Source organism: Tupaia chinensis, unplaced genomic scaffold (assembly GCF_000334495.1).
Source record: "Tupaia chinensis unplaced genomic scaffold, TupChi_1.0 Scaffold000597_1, whole genome shotgun sequence".
Lineage (NCBI taxonomy): Eukaryota > Metazoa > Chordata > Mammalia > Scandentia > Tupaiidae > Tupaia > Tupaia belangeri.
The window spans coordinates 7,500,665-7,520,547 of NW_006160114.1; the positions used below are offsets into that span (position 1 = coordinate 7,500,665).

A 19,883-nucleotide genomic window follows, 5' to 3' on the forward strand; every position below is an offset into this window, starting at 1 on the left:
GCTAAAATATGGCAGATAATGATACATTCGTGTTTAATATTGCCAATAAATTTGGAAGTTCACATTTTTATTGATAAACATTTCCTTGAAATGCAGTCTAGGAGGACAGATTGTTAATTTTAAGTACTTTATAAATGAGAATTGTAGATCGCGATGTGATTAGTGGCAGTAACATGTCAAAAGCCATCTACCAACTTACCTGCTGCTTCTTCCAGCACTCAGCAGTGGTTTTCGTATTTCACTTTTATGTGCAATCAAATTGTACACAATTTTAGGGGGGAAATTAACATGGTAACACAGTAATGGTCATAATAAATATTGTGCTTTTCCTTGCTGGCTTAAATTACAAACTTACAGCATTTCAGAAAAATATTTCTGCTAGTCAAACTTAATATATTAAACTATTTTTCTGTAGAATTTATGTATAAAAAATACTTAAATCTCTTACAAGATTATCTCTTTGACACAGGCACAAAATAGATATATACCATCCAAACAGCTTGAGATCTTAAAATGATTTGTATTCATTGGAAACCATAAAATTGTCATTAATATTTCTATCTGCATAGGCTTTAATGAAATATTATATAGCTCAGGATACCCAAAAGATTTTTTTCCTTTCTTGGGTGAGTTTTCTAAAATTTTGTGAACAAAAATTAAGAAAAATTAATTTATACCTTACAAGTAATAGTCTAGAATTCAACTTAAAATAGCATAAATATATTGGTTATAATAAGAGTTTTGTGATTTTTTAATTATTATGCAAAAGTCTTAGTGTTGTTTCTACTCATTGCCTCTTAACTGATTAGAATGTATGCTTTTCTGAATTCTGTTTTGCATCATTGATAGACTTTATGTCTCATTCTTTTTTCCCATTAAGATTCCAGAAGCTTATTTCATTAGAGATCCCCATACATTCCTTCTTACAAAGGATTTTATTAAGGTATAAATGTTGTATTTAGTGTTCAAAGTGTTCTCTGGTCTCTAGCTGCATGTATATACTCACAGGCTAGGATTTTCACATATAACCCTAGCGTCCAGATATAAGAATAGTGATTTGGTTAACTGAAGCATGTTTGGAAGGAGACGCAGCGCTTGTCTACAAAATACTAACACTTGGATGATTCTGCACCCTGAGAAAAAGAGCACCTGGTGAATTTTCTGGACTTTTTTCATGGCTGACTTGGAATACACTTGCTTGTCTAAGAATTTGTTGACCTCTGTCTTTGATGCATATTGATTATGACAGTCACCCTCCTTCCCCTGCAGGCCATGGAGGCACAGATACAGAACTTTGGACAGACGCCATCTCAGTTGCTTATTGAGCCACATCCGCCTCGGAGTTCTGCCATGCACCTGGTAAGGCATATCACTGTGTTGAATTTTTTTTTTTTCCTTTGCCTTGTACTTGACTATAGAGCAAATAAAACAGCAATTTTAGTGGCATTTTTAAAGGCTTCTTGATTTATTAGTTAACTCTGCAGCCTAAGTACATGATACCCCAGAGAGAAACAAAGAAGAGAGTGTAATTCTTACCTTTAAGCCCTACTTAAGCTAGCCCAATTTCGGATTCACAGAAATGGCCATCTTCTCTATGTATACCTGTACTTAAACTCATTGATAAATAAACAGGCATAGTGCCATGCTGGTACTGAAAATGGATTAGGTTTGTAAATTACAGTGAAAAACCCATTATAAACACAATCTGGTATTGCCAAATTTAATCTTTAGAGAAGGACGGCATAGGTGAAGTTGTCATCTTAAGAAAAAGAAAGAGGGACCAGCAGTTAGCATAATGGCTATGTTGCTGGACTCCCACATAGTCGACCGCGGTTTGAGTCCCGGACCCCATGGCTTACACTCAGCGCCGGGCGCATGTGCATGCACGCACAAGATCCCGAGAGGAAAATGGAGGAGAAAGGATTATGGCGTGGCCATCCCCCCTGGGGGGTGATTTCTCACTTTCTGGCTCTGTCTCTCTCTGTCTGTCTGGTGAGCACACACGCCCTATAGCAAAAACCTCTCAAAAAAAAGAAAAGAAAAGAAATATGAAGGTAATTTAAAGTCACTTTGTCAACAGAGTGGTTAAGAGTAAGGGCCCAAACCTACACTGGAGTCAAACACCATTTCTTCCTCTAAATAGTAAATAACTTGGGCAAAGTTTTTAACTTGTGCTCAGCATTTATAAAATAAGGGTAAAAATAGTACTGAGTATGTCAGCCAGGTGGTGTGATGCTTAAGGCAGCTGGATCCCATAGGGATGACCATGCAGTTGGTGGCCTGAAAAGCGTACCACGTTGGGGGGCGGTGGAGGGTGTGTGTGTGTCCAGAATCCCAAGAGGAGGATGGAGAAGGGATTGTGGTGTGGTCATCCTCCCTGTGGGTACTTTATCACATTCTCTCTCTCTCTCTCTCTGTCTCTCTCTCGTACATACACAGTGTGCACAAGTCCTAAAATAATTAATTAAAAACTACCCACTGATGAGAACTTAATGACTCAGTGCTATATAGCACTTAGACTAGCTTCTACCATGCGATAAGTTCTCAATAACCGTTAGCTGACATCATTACCATTAGCTATTTGTATTAAACCTTTTAGTCACATTTTACAAGGGAAAGTTATATTCTCATTATTTTAATTTTAATTTAAAAACTCCATTTTTATAGCAGAACAATCCTTTTTTAGTTTATTAGCAAATACTAAGTATTTCCCTATATCTAATTTGATGGAGGTAAAAATTTTTCTGAAAAACTTCTTTAGAAGTTATTTTTAAAACTGATTTTTCACTAATTTCTTATTGAAGTAAAAGATGCTGAAGTAAAAACATACTTACAAAATGAATTACAGTACATCAAATTTTCCAGCCCATAATTACAGCAATAACTATCCCAGTTTTGGAAGAAAGCACTCTGGGATACAATCCATAATGTATGTTCAAACAAATTTGTAGTGTTATTTTGTGATAGAATTATTATTAATAACTTTCATTCATTCTATCAGTTATTTTACAATTTTTTTGAAAGAGATTTTTGCTATAGGGTTCATGCATTTGCTGAAGACACAGAGAGATAAAGAGAAAGTGAGAAATCACTCTCATAAGGGATAGCCATACTGCAATACCTTCCCCTCTATTTTCCTCCTGGGATTTTGGGCACTCATGTACATGTGCCTGGCTTGAGTTTCAAGCTGCCAGATCTGGGACTCAAACCATGATCAGCCATGTGGGTATCCAGTACCACAGCCACTACACCACCTGCTGGCCCCATTTTGCAAATTTTGATGGAGCCCCCTCTGAGTATCAGATATGATGCTAAGCATTCTCAGAAATAGCTATATACTCTATACTTTCAAAGAATAGTCAGAATCCTGAAAAATATACAGATAAATGTATTTGTTTTGCATTTTTTTGTGAGGAAGATTAGCTGTGTTGCTTAATGATTAAAGCAGCCTGATCCTACACAGCCGACCCCATGGTTCCAATTTGAGTTCCAGACCTGATGGCTTAGGAAACACACCAGGTGCATGAGCATTCATGGCCAAGCTCCTGGAAGCAGGGAAGGGAGAGAAGGAGTTGCTGAGTGACCATTCTCCGTGATGGGTGTTTTCTCCCTCTCCCTCTCTATGTGTCTCACATGCAAGTACCCTCAGGCAAAAAAAGAAAAAAAAAATTCTCTTTCCGGTAGTTCAGTCATAGTTTCAGCTATGTCACTTAAAAAACTCTTTGATTGCAGCTGGTCCTTCTCTGTGACAAAACAGGAAGTTTTGCACCAGGCACGAGCTGTTCCCATACAAACCCCTAACCGCAGTGTAGACTTGGGGATGCAGCCTTGGAGTCTTAAGACTGGAGATGAAGCCATTTTAATAAACTGTCCAAGAGAATATCTCTCACACTTTATTTTATGAAATGGTTTGGCAGAAGAATTTTATTCCCGTGTTAGTTTTCTCTGTTTAATACTACCACTACTACTAATATTTATCCTGGAGAAATGCCCAGCCAGAATCTGTTACTTTCCTAGGGGAAATTGTAACAGCCCAAATTGGCATGGAACTTTTTATTAAGAAAATTTAACTTTCATGTAAGTTCACATAGCAGAGAATTCATATACACAGCACACAATTACAACACATATGGAAGATAAATAATGATTATTTTCAGCATTCCTTTTTTGTACTTTTTATATGCAGGTATTTATGGTGTTTTGTAGTACTAACAATACATACTTTCTATCAAGTCATATGCTAGATATTTGAGAAACAAAGGTTAAGAAAAGCAAAGGAAGTAGCACTGGCCCTCAGTACGTTCGCATTCGTGAGGGAAGAGGAGGAAGAACTTGTGGCACCCGTGTCGGAGCAGAAACGTGTGCAGAGCACTGACAGGGGAGCTCTCCAGAGGCTTTCTGGAAGCTGTTCTATTGTGATTCTTCTGTCTGTAGTCATGCCTCTTATCAATCAGATAGAAATGAAAGTATTCATTCATTTTATATTTTGTATAAACTGTATCTGTCACTATGTTAGTCACTGACTTAACTAATTTTCCCATCAAACTGATTTTTTAATTGGACCAAATAACTATGTTATGTCACGTGGACATTTCCACGGGCTAACTTTTCACAAAACATCTGGTGATACTTAAATTGAGGCTGATTGTTAATAATTTAGTATCTTATATCAGTGGCTAACAGCCTTTGCTCCCTTTTTTTTAGCTACTCTTTTCTTTTTAGAGGAAAACACAAGACTAAGTTCATTTTATACAATGTTATTCACACATTTTTCATTTTCTAATTTATGCATAATATATAAAGAAGTGAAGACAACATTTTTTCATATGAATCAATAAGAGCCGGGCCTTAGACATACTGGTCCATAAACAGTCCATATCAAAAGTTCATTTATTTATTCCTGTGAACAAGGCAGCTCTAGATCATGGTGTGCTCAGCCAGATCTCCCAGCACAAACCCAGAATCTTCCCATGTGTCTCAGCCCCGCAGTGTCGTTTTTCACCACCCTGCCACTGTCTGACCCCGCCTGGCTCCGGCAGGCATTCCTCAGTAAGAAAGTTCCAGTCGCTTGGATCGTCCTGTATGTGCCCATGCTAGCCTTGTCTGTTTTAACCTCGTTCTCCCTAGACCTCTCACTAACTACATTATCCCTTTTGTTTTCTTCTGCTCTCTTCCCTTTCTATTCAACAGTGTTTCCTTCCACAGAGTCCACTCATGTTTAAAGATCAGATGCAACAGGATGTGATAATGGTGCTGAAGTTTCCATCCAATTCTCCAGTCACCCATGTGGCAGCCAACACTCTGCCCCACCTGACCATCCCTGCAGTGGTGACAGTGACCTGCAGCAGACTCTTTGCAGTGAATAGATGGCACAACACAGTAGGTACGTGAGCCTGAGAAAGTCACTTACTAAAGGTTTTCTAAAACTACAGTGAAGGTAAGAGAAGTGTGCTCAGGTTTGCTCAAATGCCACACTGTCGACAAAAACAGCAGATTAGGGGACCAGCAGTTAGCGTAATGGCTATGTCGCTAGACTCCCATGTAGCCGACTGCGGTTCAAGTCCAGGACCCAGCAGCTTAAACTCACGCCACGCATGTGTACGTGCGTGTGTCCCCAAGATCCCAAGAAGATAATGGAGGAGAAGGGATTGTGGTGTGGCCATCCCCCTGGGGGGTGATTTGTCGCTTTCTGTCTCTCTGTCTTTCTGGCAAGCACACTCTCCCTGTAGCAAAAACCTCTCCAAAAAAAAAAAAAACAGCAGAGTAAATAATCATCAGACTTAACTCTCTAACTTGTCTTACTCACTGCTGTATATTAGTTCCTCACAGAGGATTTGGCTCAGAGCTAAATACTCAGTAAATATTTGATAAGGTAAAATCGTTCTACATATCATTCAGTTCCTCCTATCCTTTTCTACCATGCCACCTCCCCCAAAACAAAAATCCATTTTTATCCAGTGGTAAACAAAAGTAAGTTTGAGCCTGAAGTTTTCTAGATGATGGATTGATCCTCTTTCCTCCACATCAGAAATGTATTTAGCAAATATTTGAATAGCCTTGGTGTGTCAACAAATCCTCAACACTGAAAATACAGAAATGAACAGGACAAACACTGTCTCTACCATTATGAAGCTTGGAGTCTTCGAGAAAAGAAAATCTCATTTAGTTAGTGATTTTACATGTGTTTTTTCCAAACTTATTCCTAAAGCTCTAGCTAGTACATCTTGAAGTGATAAAATGCTGTCATAGAAATTTAGATATATTGATAGCTATTTAATCAGGGCAGGAGTGGATATGACCCAATGATTTACTTGGCCCAGTTTATCACTGACGGTCTCCCTGGAAGCCCCAGGACTCCCAATACCTCCAGGACTGAATAGATGAGCCATGCTAAACTAACCTGAATCTTCCTATTCTACAGACTTCTACATTGCTGTGAAAAAAAAAATACAGTGATTTATACCATAGCTTTATCTCCTAAGAGTTTCTAAATGCATCTTTTTTATGGTCATTGGCAATATTATCAACATGAGCTAGTGCTACTTCCATTCCATCAGAAATATGCAGCAACCATCCTTAGGAAAAAAATACGACTTTATTATTCATAGGCATCTCAGCCTCTACAGATGTTTTACATTGACAGAAAAGTATAGTGGACTGTGTTTTTCTTAAAAATTGTTCAAAAGCATATATATGAACACATGTGAAAAATGATGAGTAGTGAACTTAAGCCCTAAACATTAATCCCCTGAAAGTAGCTTTTTAGTGAAATTAAGGTTTTTAGGTGAGGCCCAATTTCATACCTCCACTTTCTAGTCATCTATTGACAGAAGGGGCTCTGGATGGAAGCCCCAACCCCTCTGAGCCCTGCTCCAGGTGAGTTGGGGCTCACACATTTCTTCTTGGAAACCTGGCCTTTTCTTTGATTTCAGGCACGTTTTGGTTATCCGGTGGCCATAACTTTCTGTTGGGTTCCAGAAATGTTACAGCCTTCTGATTCATCAAGCCTTTGTTTATCATTGGGATGGACAATACTTTTCCTAGCATTGTACATCTTTATTAGAATCCCGAAGTGCCTCCTGTGATGATAAGACTATCTGTAATAACACATAATATGACTGAGTCAGTCTTGTTTTTGTTTTTAAGAGTTAGAGAGAGAGAAAAAAGTACTCCTCAGTAGTCACACTGCACTTACCTACAGTTATCCATCCCATCAGGATTTAGGGCACATGTTCACATGCCTGGTGTGAGGCCAATGAGGCAAGCTTGAATCTCAGTCATCCCTGGGTGATCCAGCTTCCTTCATGCCATGCCTAACCACGGTGTTCTGGGGCCAACCTGACTGAATCTTTCCTAGAATGATATACCAAATAAAATTTGAGCAAATGTACATTTCATGCAATCATAAAATACTACTCAGTAGATAATTACTCCTTTATGAGATTAAGTTTTCTCTCTCTCTTTTTTTTTTCTCCTCAATTTTTAGGTCTCAGAGGAGCTCCAGGATACTCCTTGGATCAAGCCCATCATCTTCCCATTGAAATGGATCCACTAATTGGTATGTTAACAAACAAAAATAAATTTTCATGGATATTGTCTGTCTATAGAATTGTATTTGCTTTTTTTTCTCCACAAAAGAGAGCTGAATAATATTGTATGGCATCTAAGAACTTTTTGTATGAAAGCAATTATTTATGACATTTTCTTGATATTTTAAGAGGTCAATCTATTTGGTTATAAAAAGGGTAAATAATTCCAAACTGTCCTTTCTTTCAGCCTAAACTATAATAACTCTTTATTATTTAAAAATATAAGGATTTAAAGAGGTTATTAAAGGAAGCTAATGCTGAAGAATATCTTTTCTATAAATCTCTCTGCAATAGGACTAAGCATTTTTTTGTTTCTTATGAATTGCAAACTCATGAGCTTTAACTCTGCAGCAGATAGATTATTCAAAATAGTTTAAAATAATCATATACATATTTATTAGTCATATGAACAAGAGTAAGCTTCCTTAATCTTTCCAGGCCTCTCAGTTTCATCTCTGCAAGATAATTTATAATAATGTTTGTTCTACTTGTCTCCTAAGATCATTTAGAAAATTAAATTATAAAAAAATTGAAAATACTGTGAAATATTATTAAGCAATAGTACAAGTTATAGTGTTTTCTTCTTAGATTAATTCACCCTTCATTTTTGAACCCAGAAATAAGATACAGCTATTTCAGTTAGTTTCTTACACTCCTACACAAAATATCATTTATATTTGTTTGGGAGGACACAAGGTTTTAAGACTAGGAATAGTTTTAGAATGTAGTCTAACTATTGTTCTGTTCAATAATGCACACTGACAATGAAATATTCAGCTAGTGTACAACTCTGAAGAAATTAATAGCTCAATTCAATATCAAGGACCAATTAAACATTGATAGTTTTCAAATGACCAAAGACCTTGGTATTCTTTTCTCTTGCTGTCTTTCCTTTATGATGTTTTTATTGTTTAACTTCCCTAGTAATTATTTTTGTAGTTTTAGTAGATATCTACATATAGTAGCACTTAGATTTAATTGATGTTGCATGGTGGTGGTGGTGACCTACATCTGCATTTTCTGTTTAAGAATTCAGCCCAGGGATTTAGCCTGAAAGGATGGCGTAGAGTAAGGGACCGGCTGGCATACAGACAGGCACTGGGGAAATCAGATAGTGTCTCTGAGTTCCTGACTTTATTCAGATTCAGCCCCAGTGCTATGCACTGATTCTCTGCCTGTCTCTTTCCTACCTAATTCTTCTCCCATTTTTATTCCTCTCCTCCCCTGCCAACCCTTTCTGGAAAAGCCTTCTGTTTGTTGACAATCCAGGTCTTTAAAGCTGCTGACCTAAAGCTCCCTGTGGGGCCGCCCACATAACAACATCTCTTGCTCAAATCTCTATCCTCTTCATTTCAAATGAATTGTAAATGCCATCAGAAAATGGTAGAGTAGGACAAATATGAAGATATACTTTCCGTATATAATATATATCATACAGTCTTTATTTCTCATTTGGTACTTATTGGACTCTAATGAACTTTTGTGTAGTGAACATCTATAGAATTCAAATAGTTTAAATTAAATGCATGTAATGATTTTTATTATGTTTTAAATTCATCATCTTGAATTCTTCTTACTGTTTTTATTTATTGGTGGAGGAAGAATTTAAATTTCTTACATAATTTTAAAATATGTAATATGCTTCACAAACAATCACTGCTATTAAGAACATTTACATTCCTCAAGGGAAAATGTTAAAATCTCAATAATCGTGCAACTTTAAAAACTTATTTCCAGATAAATGAAGCAAAAATATTTTTCCCTTCTATGAAAAGTTTATTGGTAAAACCAACAGAATGATTCTGTAAATTACTTTTTTCTGTTTACTTTTAGCCAATAATTCTGGTGTGAACAAAAGGCAGATAACAGACCTTGTGGACCAGAGTATACAAATCAATGCACATTGTTTTGTAGTCACAGCAGATAATCGCTATATTCTCATCTGTGGATTCTGGGATAAGAGCTTCAGAGTTTATTCTACAGAAACAGGTAATCTTAGCTGTGAGATACCTAGTCGTTCTCTTCAAAATGGCTATTGCTACAACCAAAGTTTGAGGCGATATCATACTTAATAATGTAGGCAGTCTCATCATTTGCCAACCTGAGGGGTGAAGATCCAAATTAAATGCTCACATTGCACGTTAAATAGCTAATTATAACCCACCTATTCTGATCTTTGGCATGTCCCTTGGTTTATAGGACAAATGGAGTTATTGTCCCCTTTCCAGTAAAATCCTTAAACCTTCTCTTAGTCTATCCCAAACTCTGAAGAGAAAAATCCTAATTGTGTATAAGTTATTTCCGTAAAATTCCCAAGTGACTTTCTTTTTAGGTTTTTCTGTTTCTTGTTGTTTTTAGCTTTTTTTCCCTATAGGATGCGTGCCTTTGCCAGAGAAAGCAGAGAAACAGACAGAGGGAAAATGAGAAATGATCCCCAAGGGGGGATGGCCGTGCTGCAGTCCCTTCTTCAGTTTCCTCTCGGGATTCTGGGCATGCATACACACTTACTCAGAAGGATTTTCAAGTGCCATGTTCAGACTGCAGTAGGCCATGTGGGAATTCAGAGCCTTAACCACCATGCCACCTACTGGCCCCTCCAAGTGACATTTTGCAAAGCAGGGCAAGAAAGAACCTGTAGCTAGATTTGAATTGACTTATAAATTTGAGTCTATAGAGTCTCTGTTCACAAATCTGATAAAATTGAATTATACCCTTACTTAAACTGGTATTTAAAGAAAGAAGAGTAGATGAAGTAATCCTGACATTTCTGTGTTGCAGGGAAGTTGACCCAGATTGTATTTGGCCATTGGGATGTGGTCACTTGCTTGGCCAGGTCAGAGTCATACATTGGTGGGGACTGCTACATTGTGTCTGGATCTCGAGATGCTACCCTGCTTCTCTGGTACTGGAGTGGGCGGCACCATATTATAGGAGACAACCCTAATAGCAGTGAGTATTTACCTAATCAGACTAAATTTGTTTAAATATTTTGCATGTTTTATTGGCCTAATAGTCCCTGAGGTTGCAAGGATTTTAAAATATGAAGCTTAGGTAATAATAATAGTAATAATATCTTTATTGGGATGTTAGTTCATAGTTTATAGATTAGTAACTATTGAATACTAATCAGACTAAATTTGTTTAAATATTTTGCATGTTTTATTGGCCTAATAGTCCCTGAGGTTGCAAGGATTTTAAAATATGAAGCTTAGGTAATAATAATAGTAATAACATCTTTATTGGGATGTTAGCCATCTTCATAGTTTATAGATTAGTAAGTATTGAATAGTATCATCTTCAACCTGGGGATACTCCTAGATCCCTTCATGTTGACCCCTTCTGCTATCTTTACATGTCCCTATTCTTCAAAAATGTTTTTTAGTGTCACCTGGTCCATTAAATTTCATGTGATTTCTCTGAGCTCAATATAACCTCTTCCTTCTCTGGATTTCCATAAGATTTTGTGGATTTTGTGTATGTGTGCATGTGCTTCAGTCAAGACATTTACTCCTTTATACCCTGTAGACTAGTAAATTTCTGTGTTTATTCATTTAACAAGCAATGATGGAGTATCCCTTTCAGATTAGGCAAGGGGTGGGTTGGGAGTTGCAAAACCTACATAAGACTATTTTTCTTGCTTAGGATAATTCTTCAACTATTTCGTATTCAACAGTGTCCCCTAAGATGTCCTGTAGGAAAAAAGGGTAACTCCACGATAAAATAGTTTTAGAAACATCACATATATTCTATGTGTGCTCTGAAAGTTTCATACAAATACATCACTTACATTTGTTTGACCCATAGTCTCTCAAACTTACTTTTTCATGGAATTTTTTGTTCATGTGAGATCAGTTATTAGTCCTTAAACCACTATCCTGAGGAAACACTCCAGAGTCTCTCCCTCTTCATTTGCAGTCATAGTGACACATCGATGGGTTTCCAGTGAATATTGTTAAATGATTGAAGAGCCAGATAAGAGATTGCCTAGAAACAATTGCTGCTTTTAATTACCAAGACTTCAGTAGTTCAAATGTATGTGTTTCCGTAAAATGTGTAATGGTTTCTGTAAAACATTGAAAATGACAAGTACCTTACCGACGGCTATATAAATTATAATCCATCTATCAGTCCCAATATAAACAGTATGAGTTTGGGGAAGATTTGTGACCCAGCAGAGATAAGAACTTCCCAGGAATCCTGTATCTACTGGAAGAAGAGATAAGAAGTCTCCAAGAAGCCATGTTACAGCTGTTTGGGTGGAGGGACCTCACTGATCAGGTCCAGTCTGAGAGAGAGCTAGGGAAGGACACTGGATTGCACATCACACTTTAAAGCCCACTCCCTCCCCCTCAACTCTCATGTGTCTTAATAAGAACATGGCAAAAATAGGAAATAGCTTTTGATAAATAGGAACAAGGGCCTCATCATACTATAGAAGAAAATTTAAGAAGATAGTGGGAGATTGAACTTGATGACCAGATGTTATGTGAAAATTTATTCTTATTGTCCATAACTACAGTTACAAAAACATGGATGACAAAACTAAGAACATGTGGGACCAACAGTTAGTGTAATAGCTATGTCGCTGGACTCCCATGTAGTTGACCACGGTTCGCATCCCGGACCCAGTGGCTTAAAACTCACACTGGGCACATGTGCGTGTTTGTCCAAGATCCCAAGAGGAGAATGGAGGAGAAGGGATTGCAGCATGGCCATCCCCCCTGGGGTGATTTCTCATTTTCTGTCTCTCTGTCTCTTTCTGTCTGGTGAGTGCATGTGCCCTATAGCAAAACAAACCTCTCCAAAAGAAAAAAAAAACAAAACTAAGAACATGTTATGAACTCATGTATGTCTCTTGGCCAAGGGACTGAACAAGGTGTGTATTTTTACATTTGTCTCTGCTTTAAACTGTGAGCAAAGGTGTGATACTCATTTGAGGGAGAAATACTCAATTTTGTTTGATTTCCAACCATTCTAATAATTGGCTACCAATTCCATGTGATTAGTGAACATCATAGTCAACATAATAATAAATTGATCTTTTTTTTTTTTGAGAGGTTTTCGCTATAGGGCGCGTGCGCTCGCCAGACAGACAAAGAGAGACATAGAGACAGAAATCGAGAAATCACCCCCCAGGGGGATTGGTCACGCCACAATCCCTTCTCTTCCATTCTCCTCTTGGGATCTTGGGCATACACGCACACACGCCCGGTGTGAGTTCTAAGCCACCAGGTCTGGGACGCGAACCGCGGTCGACTACGTGGAAATCCAGCGACATAGCCATTACGCTAACTGCTGGTTCCCCAATAATTAATTGATCTTATTTGTTCTTAAACCATATCCTTAAAAATATGTTCAGTTTGAACCAACCCCATGGCCTAGTGATTAAGAGAAGTAGGTTCCATGTGAACAACTGCAGTTAGAATCCCAGTCCCAGTGGCTTCAAAACACAACTGGTGTGTGTGCGCGTGCCAGCCCAAAATCTGTACAGTATGGAGACCTGAAGGAGAAGAGATTTCAGCCTGCCTACACCTCATTGGGAAGTATTTTATCCCTCTCTTCGTCTCTCTGTATCTCCCCAAAGAACACATGTGCCCTTTCTTTGGTAATTAAAAAAAAAAAAAAAAGAAAGTGTTTTTTTTTTTTTTTTAGAGATTTCTGCAATAGGACACGTGCACTTGCCAGAGAGAAAAAGAGAGAGACAAAGAAAGAGACAGAAAGCAAGAAATTACCCCACAGGGGAGATGGCCGTGTCACAGTCCCTTCTCCTCCATTCTCCTCTTGGGATTTCGGGCATGCATGTACACATGCCAGCGTAAGTTTCCAGTCGCTGAGCCTGGGACTCAAACCACCGTCGGCCACATGGGAATCCATCACCTTAACCACGCTACCACCTGCAGGCCCAAAAGTGTTCATTTTTAACTGAAATTTAGTGTGTCTGTGTATGCATTTGTGTGTGTATGTGTGTATAAGACATTTGACCTACCAGTAATAGCTTCATTATTCTCAAATAGGTGCATTATCACATATATTTTATCTAAATGTATTTTTGCATATTTTCCAATTTTCTTATTTCATAGTAGTATAGCATTACTTTTAAAAGTTTAATCAAGCAGGACCAGCAGATAGTGTAATGGTTACATCACCAGACTCTCACACGGCCAACTTCGGTTTCAGTCTCAGACCCAGTGGCTTCAAATTCACACAGGGTGCGGGTGGATGCATGCCCAAAATCCCAGGAGGAAACTGGAGGAAAAGGGACTGTGGCATGGCCATTCCCTGGGGAAGTGATTTTTCACTTTCTCTCTCTCTCCCTCTCTCTCTCTCGCTCTCTAGCAAGCGCATACACCCTTTAGCAGAAATTTCTCCTTTTTAAAAAAAAAAGTTTAATCAAGTGGTAAGTCTATATAGTATCTTCTGTATGTGTTGACAAAATTACAGAGGTTATTAGATAGAAAAAATTTTTAAAGAGATAAGAGTTTTAAACCTAATTAACTGACATTCTTCAACACAGAGCTCAGAAATTATGTGAATGTTCTTTCCAAAAATAAGATTCACTTTTTAAAAACTACAGAGATATTTTACATATACTGCTATGAGGCAAAGAATGTTAAAGAAAAATGTTAAATAATAATTTTTGTGCTATCTACCTTTATTTTCTAATGATCTTTTAATCAAAAGATGTTTAACTATTGAGTGTAGCTTTGGTATATCAGTTAGCAGAAAACATTAAACATAATATTGAAAGTGTTTAAAATTTCTTACAACAGGAGCTGTGTGAAACAAAATGTATATGTTAATCCTTAAAAACAAAATTTCAAATGTTTGTTAAAAAGCAGGTTTTTATTTAAGCTTTAAATAAGGACAAGATTATTCTTGAGAAATTATGACAGAAGATTACCGATACGGATTTTTCAGTATAACCTTCATCAATAAGAATTTATTTTTTGGCAAAAAAAAATGTCATCATTATGAAGCTAAACCACTTGCATAAAATCTACCCTCTCAAGACTTCAATGCATATTTAATGTAGACATGTGTAATAGAGCTTCCATTAATCTTTTTTTTTTTGAGAGATTTTCACTGAAGGGCGCGTGCGCTCGCCAGACAGACAGAGAGAGACATAGAGACAGAAAGTGAGAAATCGCCCCCCAGGGGGGATGGTCATGCCGCAATCCCTTCTCCTCCATTCTCCTCTCGGGATCTTGGGCACGCATGCACACGCGCCCGGCGTGAGTTTTAAGCCACCGGGTCCGGGACACGAACCGCGGTCGACTACGTGGGAGTCCAGCGACATAGCCATTACGCTAACTGCTGGTTCTCCATTAAATTTAATTTAAGATTAATATAAGAATAAGCAGGATGAGCACCAAAAGTATTATTAAAGCAACAAGTATGAATGGAATGCCCACTGCGTGCCTGGTTCTGTGTTAGCAGCTGGAAATGCTGGCTGGTCAGTCTTAATATTCAGGAGTTTACAAGGATCTATATTACACTGCTCTCAAAACTGCTTTTCCTGCTTGGGTGTACTGAGTATATTGCGTATTCACTACATGAATTGCTATTGAATAATATTTTCTATCATAAGCACTTTGAACATAAAATCCTTCACATTACATCTTGGGTACAGATTGATGATGATGTAAAAAACTAGTTTTAGCTTTTTGCCGTAAGGATAATCACAACAAAAACAGAAAATCAGATTTAGTTTTCAGTTAACTTGATTGATTCATGACGCATTAGTCTATTGAAACAGCTGACCTAGTAGCATATATATATCTGACTAGAGCAACCACGCACCTTGGGCAGTTCACTTTTGTTAAAGGCAGTCACAGCATAAATAGAGTTGACTATCATATCAACGATTGGCTCTTATTGCGACATAAATATAGTCGTTGCCATCAGAAAACTCACATAAAAGAAAAAGGTTTTTTTTTTTCTGTTTTTGTTTAATCTACTGTAGCTTCCAATTCACAGGTCAGAGAATTCAGACTTATGTGTTTTCTATCTCATAATACATTGCTACTCAAGACCAAAAACTAGTTATGTCTAAATTCGTATTAAAGTGTATGACAAAATGCCCTTAGGTTTTGAGGGTTGTATATATTGACCTAGACTTGAAGGGGGAAGTCCTAGCATGAAATATAATATCCCAGTAGCTATTAGAATTCACGAATTGGTCTCGGTGTGCACATTGAATTGCTTTGTATGTCAGAGAGGCCAAACCATACTTGTTCATCACATCAGAAAATGATAGGACTTATTTGCTAACTTTATGTCTACATCTCTGAAAGCATCTCAAAATAAAATGTCTTTTATTTCTTTTGTATTATTGTTGTTACATTGTAATGGTTAACTTTATTAATTCCATAGAGAGAAAATAAGTAATGTTTGAGTGGATTTTTAAAGGCAATATAGAAAGAGCCTATAGATTTGTTGTGTGAAATGTATTGTGGTAACTAGTCCGGACATATCAGAAATAATAGTCTTGTTTTAATTATGTTACTATTTTAATAAATTTGTCATGAAGACAGTGAAAATCTATAAACAGAATATTACAAAGAGAGCATCAGACCATAAAAGAAATAAGCAGAAAGGCTACCTAGTATAGATCACAGTTGAATTACAATTGTTTTGTAAATGTATTTGGTAATAATAGCATTCATTGTTACTCTTGCAAACTCGTGACTATGAACGTAGAAAATGATCTTGTAGATTTTAAATAGGTCCCTAACTAGATAACAGAATTGCAAAGATGAGAGGGACAGATGCTTTCATCTGAAACAGACTTTTACACAAATTCTGAAACTAATTTGGAAGTGATAAAAATTAATTTGCGCACTTTAATTGGAGGCAGCCTACTGCATGAAAGAAAGCAGAGCAGAGCAGACAATTTGTGCTAAATGCTGATTGAATTTTTTGTCAGGTAGGTATCTTGGACTTGGCCGCCTATCCTCTTGAGCCCCTCTTTGCAATATATTACAACCCATCCCTGACTGGTGTTCTTTAAAAGAATCAATGCTATTCCTGTTGAATCCCTGGAGTCCCAAATTTCATTGATCTTGGGACTTGACATTTCTCATTACGTGCTGTAGCTTCCAACAAGATAGTCACGAGAGGGGCAAGTTAACATTGTTTTCTCTCCAACAGACACTTAAAATACATTGGGACCCCAGCTTGAAAGCCAGTCTGCCTTTAAAGCAGGTAGTTTTAGTTCGTACCAGATACAAGGTGCTTTATAGAAAGTCTGGTGTTAGTACACACAAAATTGTTTAAATCATAGCAATATGCAACTTGAAAGAGGATTTACTCTTCATCTTTCCAAATCAAATCTACAAATATTCATTGAATAGTATGTATAAGGTAGTTAGTGTGCTTTTTATTCCACTCTTTAAAAACACGAGCCTTTTAGCTCGTGTACAGATATTATGCAGACTCTGAAAGAAGAAGCCAATTGAGAAGGAGGGTCCAGCTGTGCACACATCCCCGCTTTGAGCTCCCATTGTGTGGTCGTCAGCTCTGGACACTGACCCCCCTGCCAGCCCCAACCTGTCACGAAACATCTGCCAAATCACATCCCTCTCTTTGTTTGCATCCGCCCTTCTTTTAAAAAGACTATTCTGGTGCCCTGCTCCACAGCTCCACTCACCAGTGATCCTGTAAGAGATGAAAACATGAACAAAGAGTAGCCCAGACAGATTTTGAAAGTTTATTTTTATTTATACATTAAACAACTTTGTCTCATTTTCAGAGTAAGGAATCCTATCTACAGCTTAGTGAATGTTAAGCCATCTTTTTCTTGAGTATCAGGGAAGCCCAGTTAGAGGATACTGACTCCACCTCAGAGGACTCCATGAGGGCCACCTGCTAATGGATATAATGGAACCTCCCTGGCACAGGGCCTGTTCTGTAGCAAACCCCGGGTTTGTGATAGGGAAGGGACTAGCTACTTGCTGCTCTGTCTCTACTTTTTTTAATGGGACTGAAGCTCTCAGAAAGGTCTTTGGCCTGGGTTGGAGCCAGTATAAAAAATTAAAATGATTAATGCTTTCCCCTGATCAGAAAGGTTCAGATGACACCTCTGTGCCTGGGCATTATGAGGACATAGGTCCACCATCACTCTCTTATCTTCTTCACTGACTATGCTCTAAGTATGTTCCACATCATGGAACAATGGGACATTTTCCATCCCATGGCATGTTTTTATTCATGCTGCCTTGTGACCTTGGGGAGTGTGGGCCCAGGCATATTTTGTACTTGGGCAGCACCACATGTGGCTAAGGACTTAGTATCTTAATAAGGAACTCCTGGGTCCAGCAGTGGCATTAGGGTTATGTCACTGGACTCCCACTTGGCCAACTGCAGTTCAAGTCCTAGACTCAGAGACATGAAACTTAACATCAGGCATGTGTGCATGTGTGCCCAAAGTCCCAGGAGGAGAATGGAGGAGAAGGGATTGCAGCATGGCCAATTCCTCCTGGGGGGTGATTTCTTACTTTCTTGTCTCTCTGGTGAGTGCATGTGTCCTATATCGAAAATCTCTCTTTAAAAAAAAAAAAAAAAAAAGAACTCCTTGCCAACATTGTTCTCAGCCCTGCCAGCAAATTCTAACAATATGCATTTTGAAATAAATCTTGAAGTCGCTGTAGTGATGAAACTATTACACTCTTTGACTAAATCCCTTATTTGGGGGGTTTAAATAAAAAGTCCACCATATTTTATGTAAGTAGAAGTATGAGTGAAAATACCTTCTGGCAGGATTCTGCAGTGACTTCATAAATATGAGCAATAAAATCTGAATGCCACATATCAGAAGATTCACCCTCTGACTCCAGCAGAATGTTGAGGAGCAGAGGTCCTAGAAACCTCACTGTCTTTGTTTAGCTCTAGTTCAGAAAACCAGAGCTTCCCCTGTATATTGTTAATAGTAGCCTCACAAATAAGTTTCAAAATAAGAGTCATTCGGCCAGCCAATGGTATGGTGGTTAAGGCATCTGGAGCCTACATGGCTGACTATACTTTTCAAGTCCCAGACCTGGCATCTTGAAAAATACACTGGGTGTGTTTGCGCATGTCCCCAAAATCCTGAGAGGAAGATGAACGAGAAGGGATTGCAGCATGACCATGCCACCTGGAAGATGCTTTCTCACTTTCCTCCTCTCTTTTTCTGTCTCTCTCTCTCTCTGGCAAGCTCATGTACCCTATAGCAGATTTTAAATAATAATAAGAGTCATGAGTACTTTGTTTTGTCATTTCTCTAAAAGCCATAGACCACCTCACTGAAAAAGTTACCAGGTCTATTTGAGTAATAGCATCTAATACTTGTGTATTTATTTTATCTTCCAGTTTGAGAATATTGAAATGACTTTTGATAAAAACGAGATGGAATCTCTTTATTTTAAGCCTTTTATATTTGCAGTTTCCCAATGCCTGCCTGTAAGAGATCTCAAAATCGGATGTGTTTCTTATCATACACAGTAATTCCATCACACAGACCCTCGCTTTCCCATGGAGGAAATGCGCAAGGTGAGGGTGACGGTGCTGTAGTCTTCCGAGGGAACCTGCACCTCCCTCTGCACAGGCCCTTTAACCCTGAGCCACATCCAGAAATTGTGATGTGACGAGGACAAAATATTCCCAAGATTTTGAATGATTACTGGGGTGTGCCACATCTGTCCCTGCAGTGAAATGAGATAGAGGAGATAGGCTTTCCTCCAGCTCTAGGACTCTCAACTTAAAAACCCTGGATTAGCATTTTACTTAGCTTTCTCTAGCTTAAAAAGGGAAACAATGCTTTTAGAGTCCCTAAATAGTATCTCTTAATAGTTAAGTTCCAAAGTTATTCAAGAGATCTGGGGACATTGTAATGAAAAAAATGAAACATTTACAACACTGCATATGAAATATATGCCTTTGAAAAACATTTTTCCTAATAGAAAATAGGTAATATACATAGGAATATTTTTTAACATTTTTATGCATTTTTCTCAATCCAATAAAATTTCTCAATACAATAAAATTCAATTTATTTTTTTAGCTTTATTTATTATTATTATTTTATTTTAAATTGGCTTTAGGACATATGCACTCACCAGAGAGAGAGAAGGAAAGAGAAATGAAGCCTCCAGGTCCAGCACTCAAACTGTGGTTGGCCTTATGGGAATCCAGCGCCTTAACCACCATTGCACCCGTTGGCCCCATGATGGATTTCTTATCCCATCTACCAAAGGAACTACTCAAAACCCTACCCAAGCTGGCACCACGGCCCATTTACTTTGCATATTTGCTCCTTGT

The 19,883-nt window shown here is 37.9% G+C and overlaps 1 protein-coding gene across 3 annotated transcripts in view; it reads left to right on the forward strand.

The window, feature by feature from the left end:
• Positions 1 to 19,883, forward strand: part of NBEA (neurobeachin) — a 615,556-nt gene that overhangs the window by 585,572 nt on the left and 10,101 nt on the right. For all 3 annotated transcript variants that reach the window (XM_014591554.2, XM_014591555.2, XM_014591556.2), the window contains 5 exons: positions 1,270 to 1,359; positions 5,191 to 5,383; positions 7,487 to 7,558; positions 9,423 to 9,578; positions 10,368 to 10,538. In XM_014591554.2, the coding sequence (XP_014447040.1) occupies positions 1,270 to 1,359; positions 5,191 to 5,383; positions 7,487 to 7,558; positions 9,423 to 9,578; positions 10,368 to 10,538 (682 nt within the window). The remainder of the gene's footprint in view (positions 1 to 1,269; positions 1,360 to 5,190; positions 5,384 to 7,486; positions 7,559 to 9,422; positions 9,579 to 10,367; positions 10,539 to 19,883) is intronic.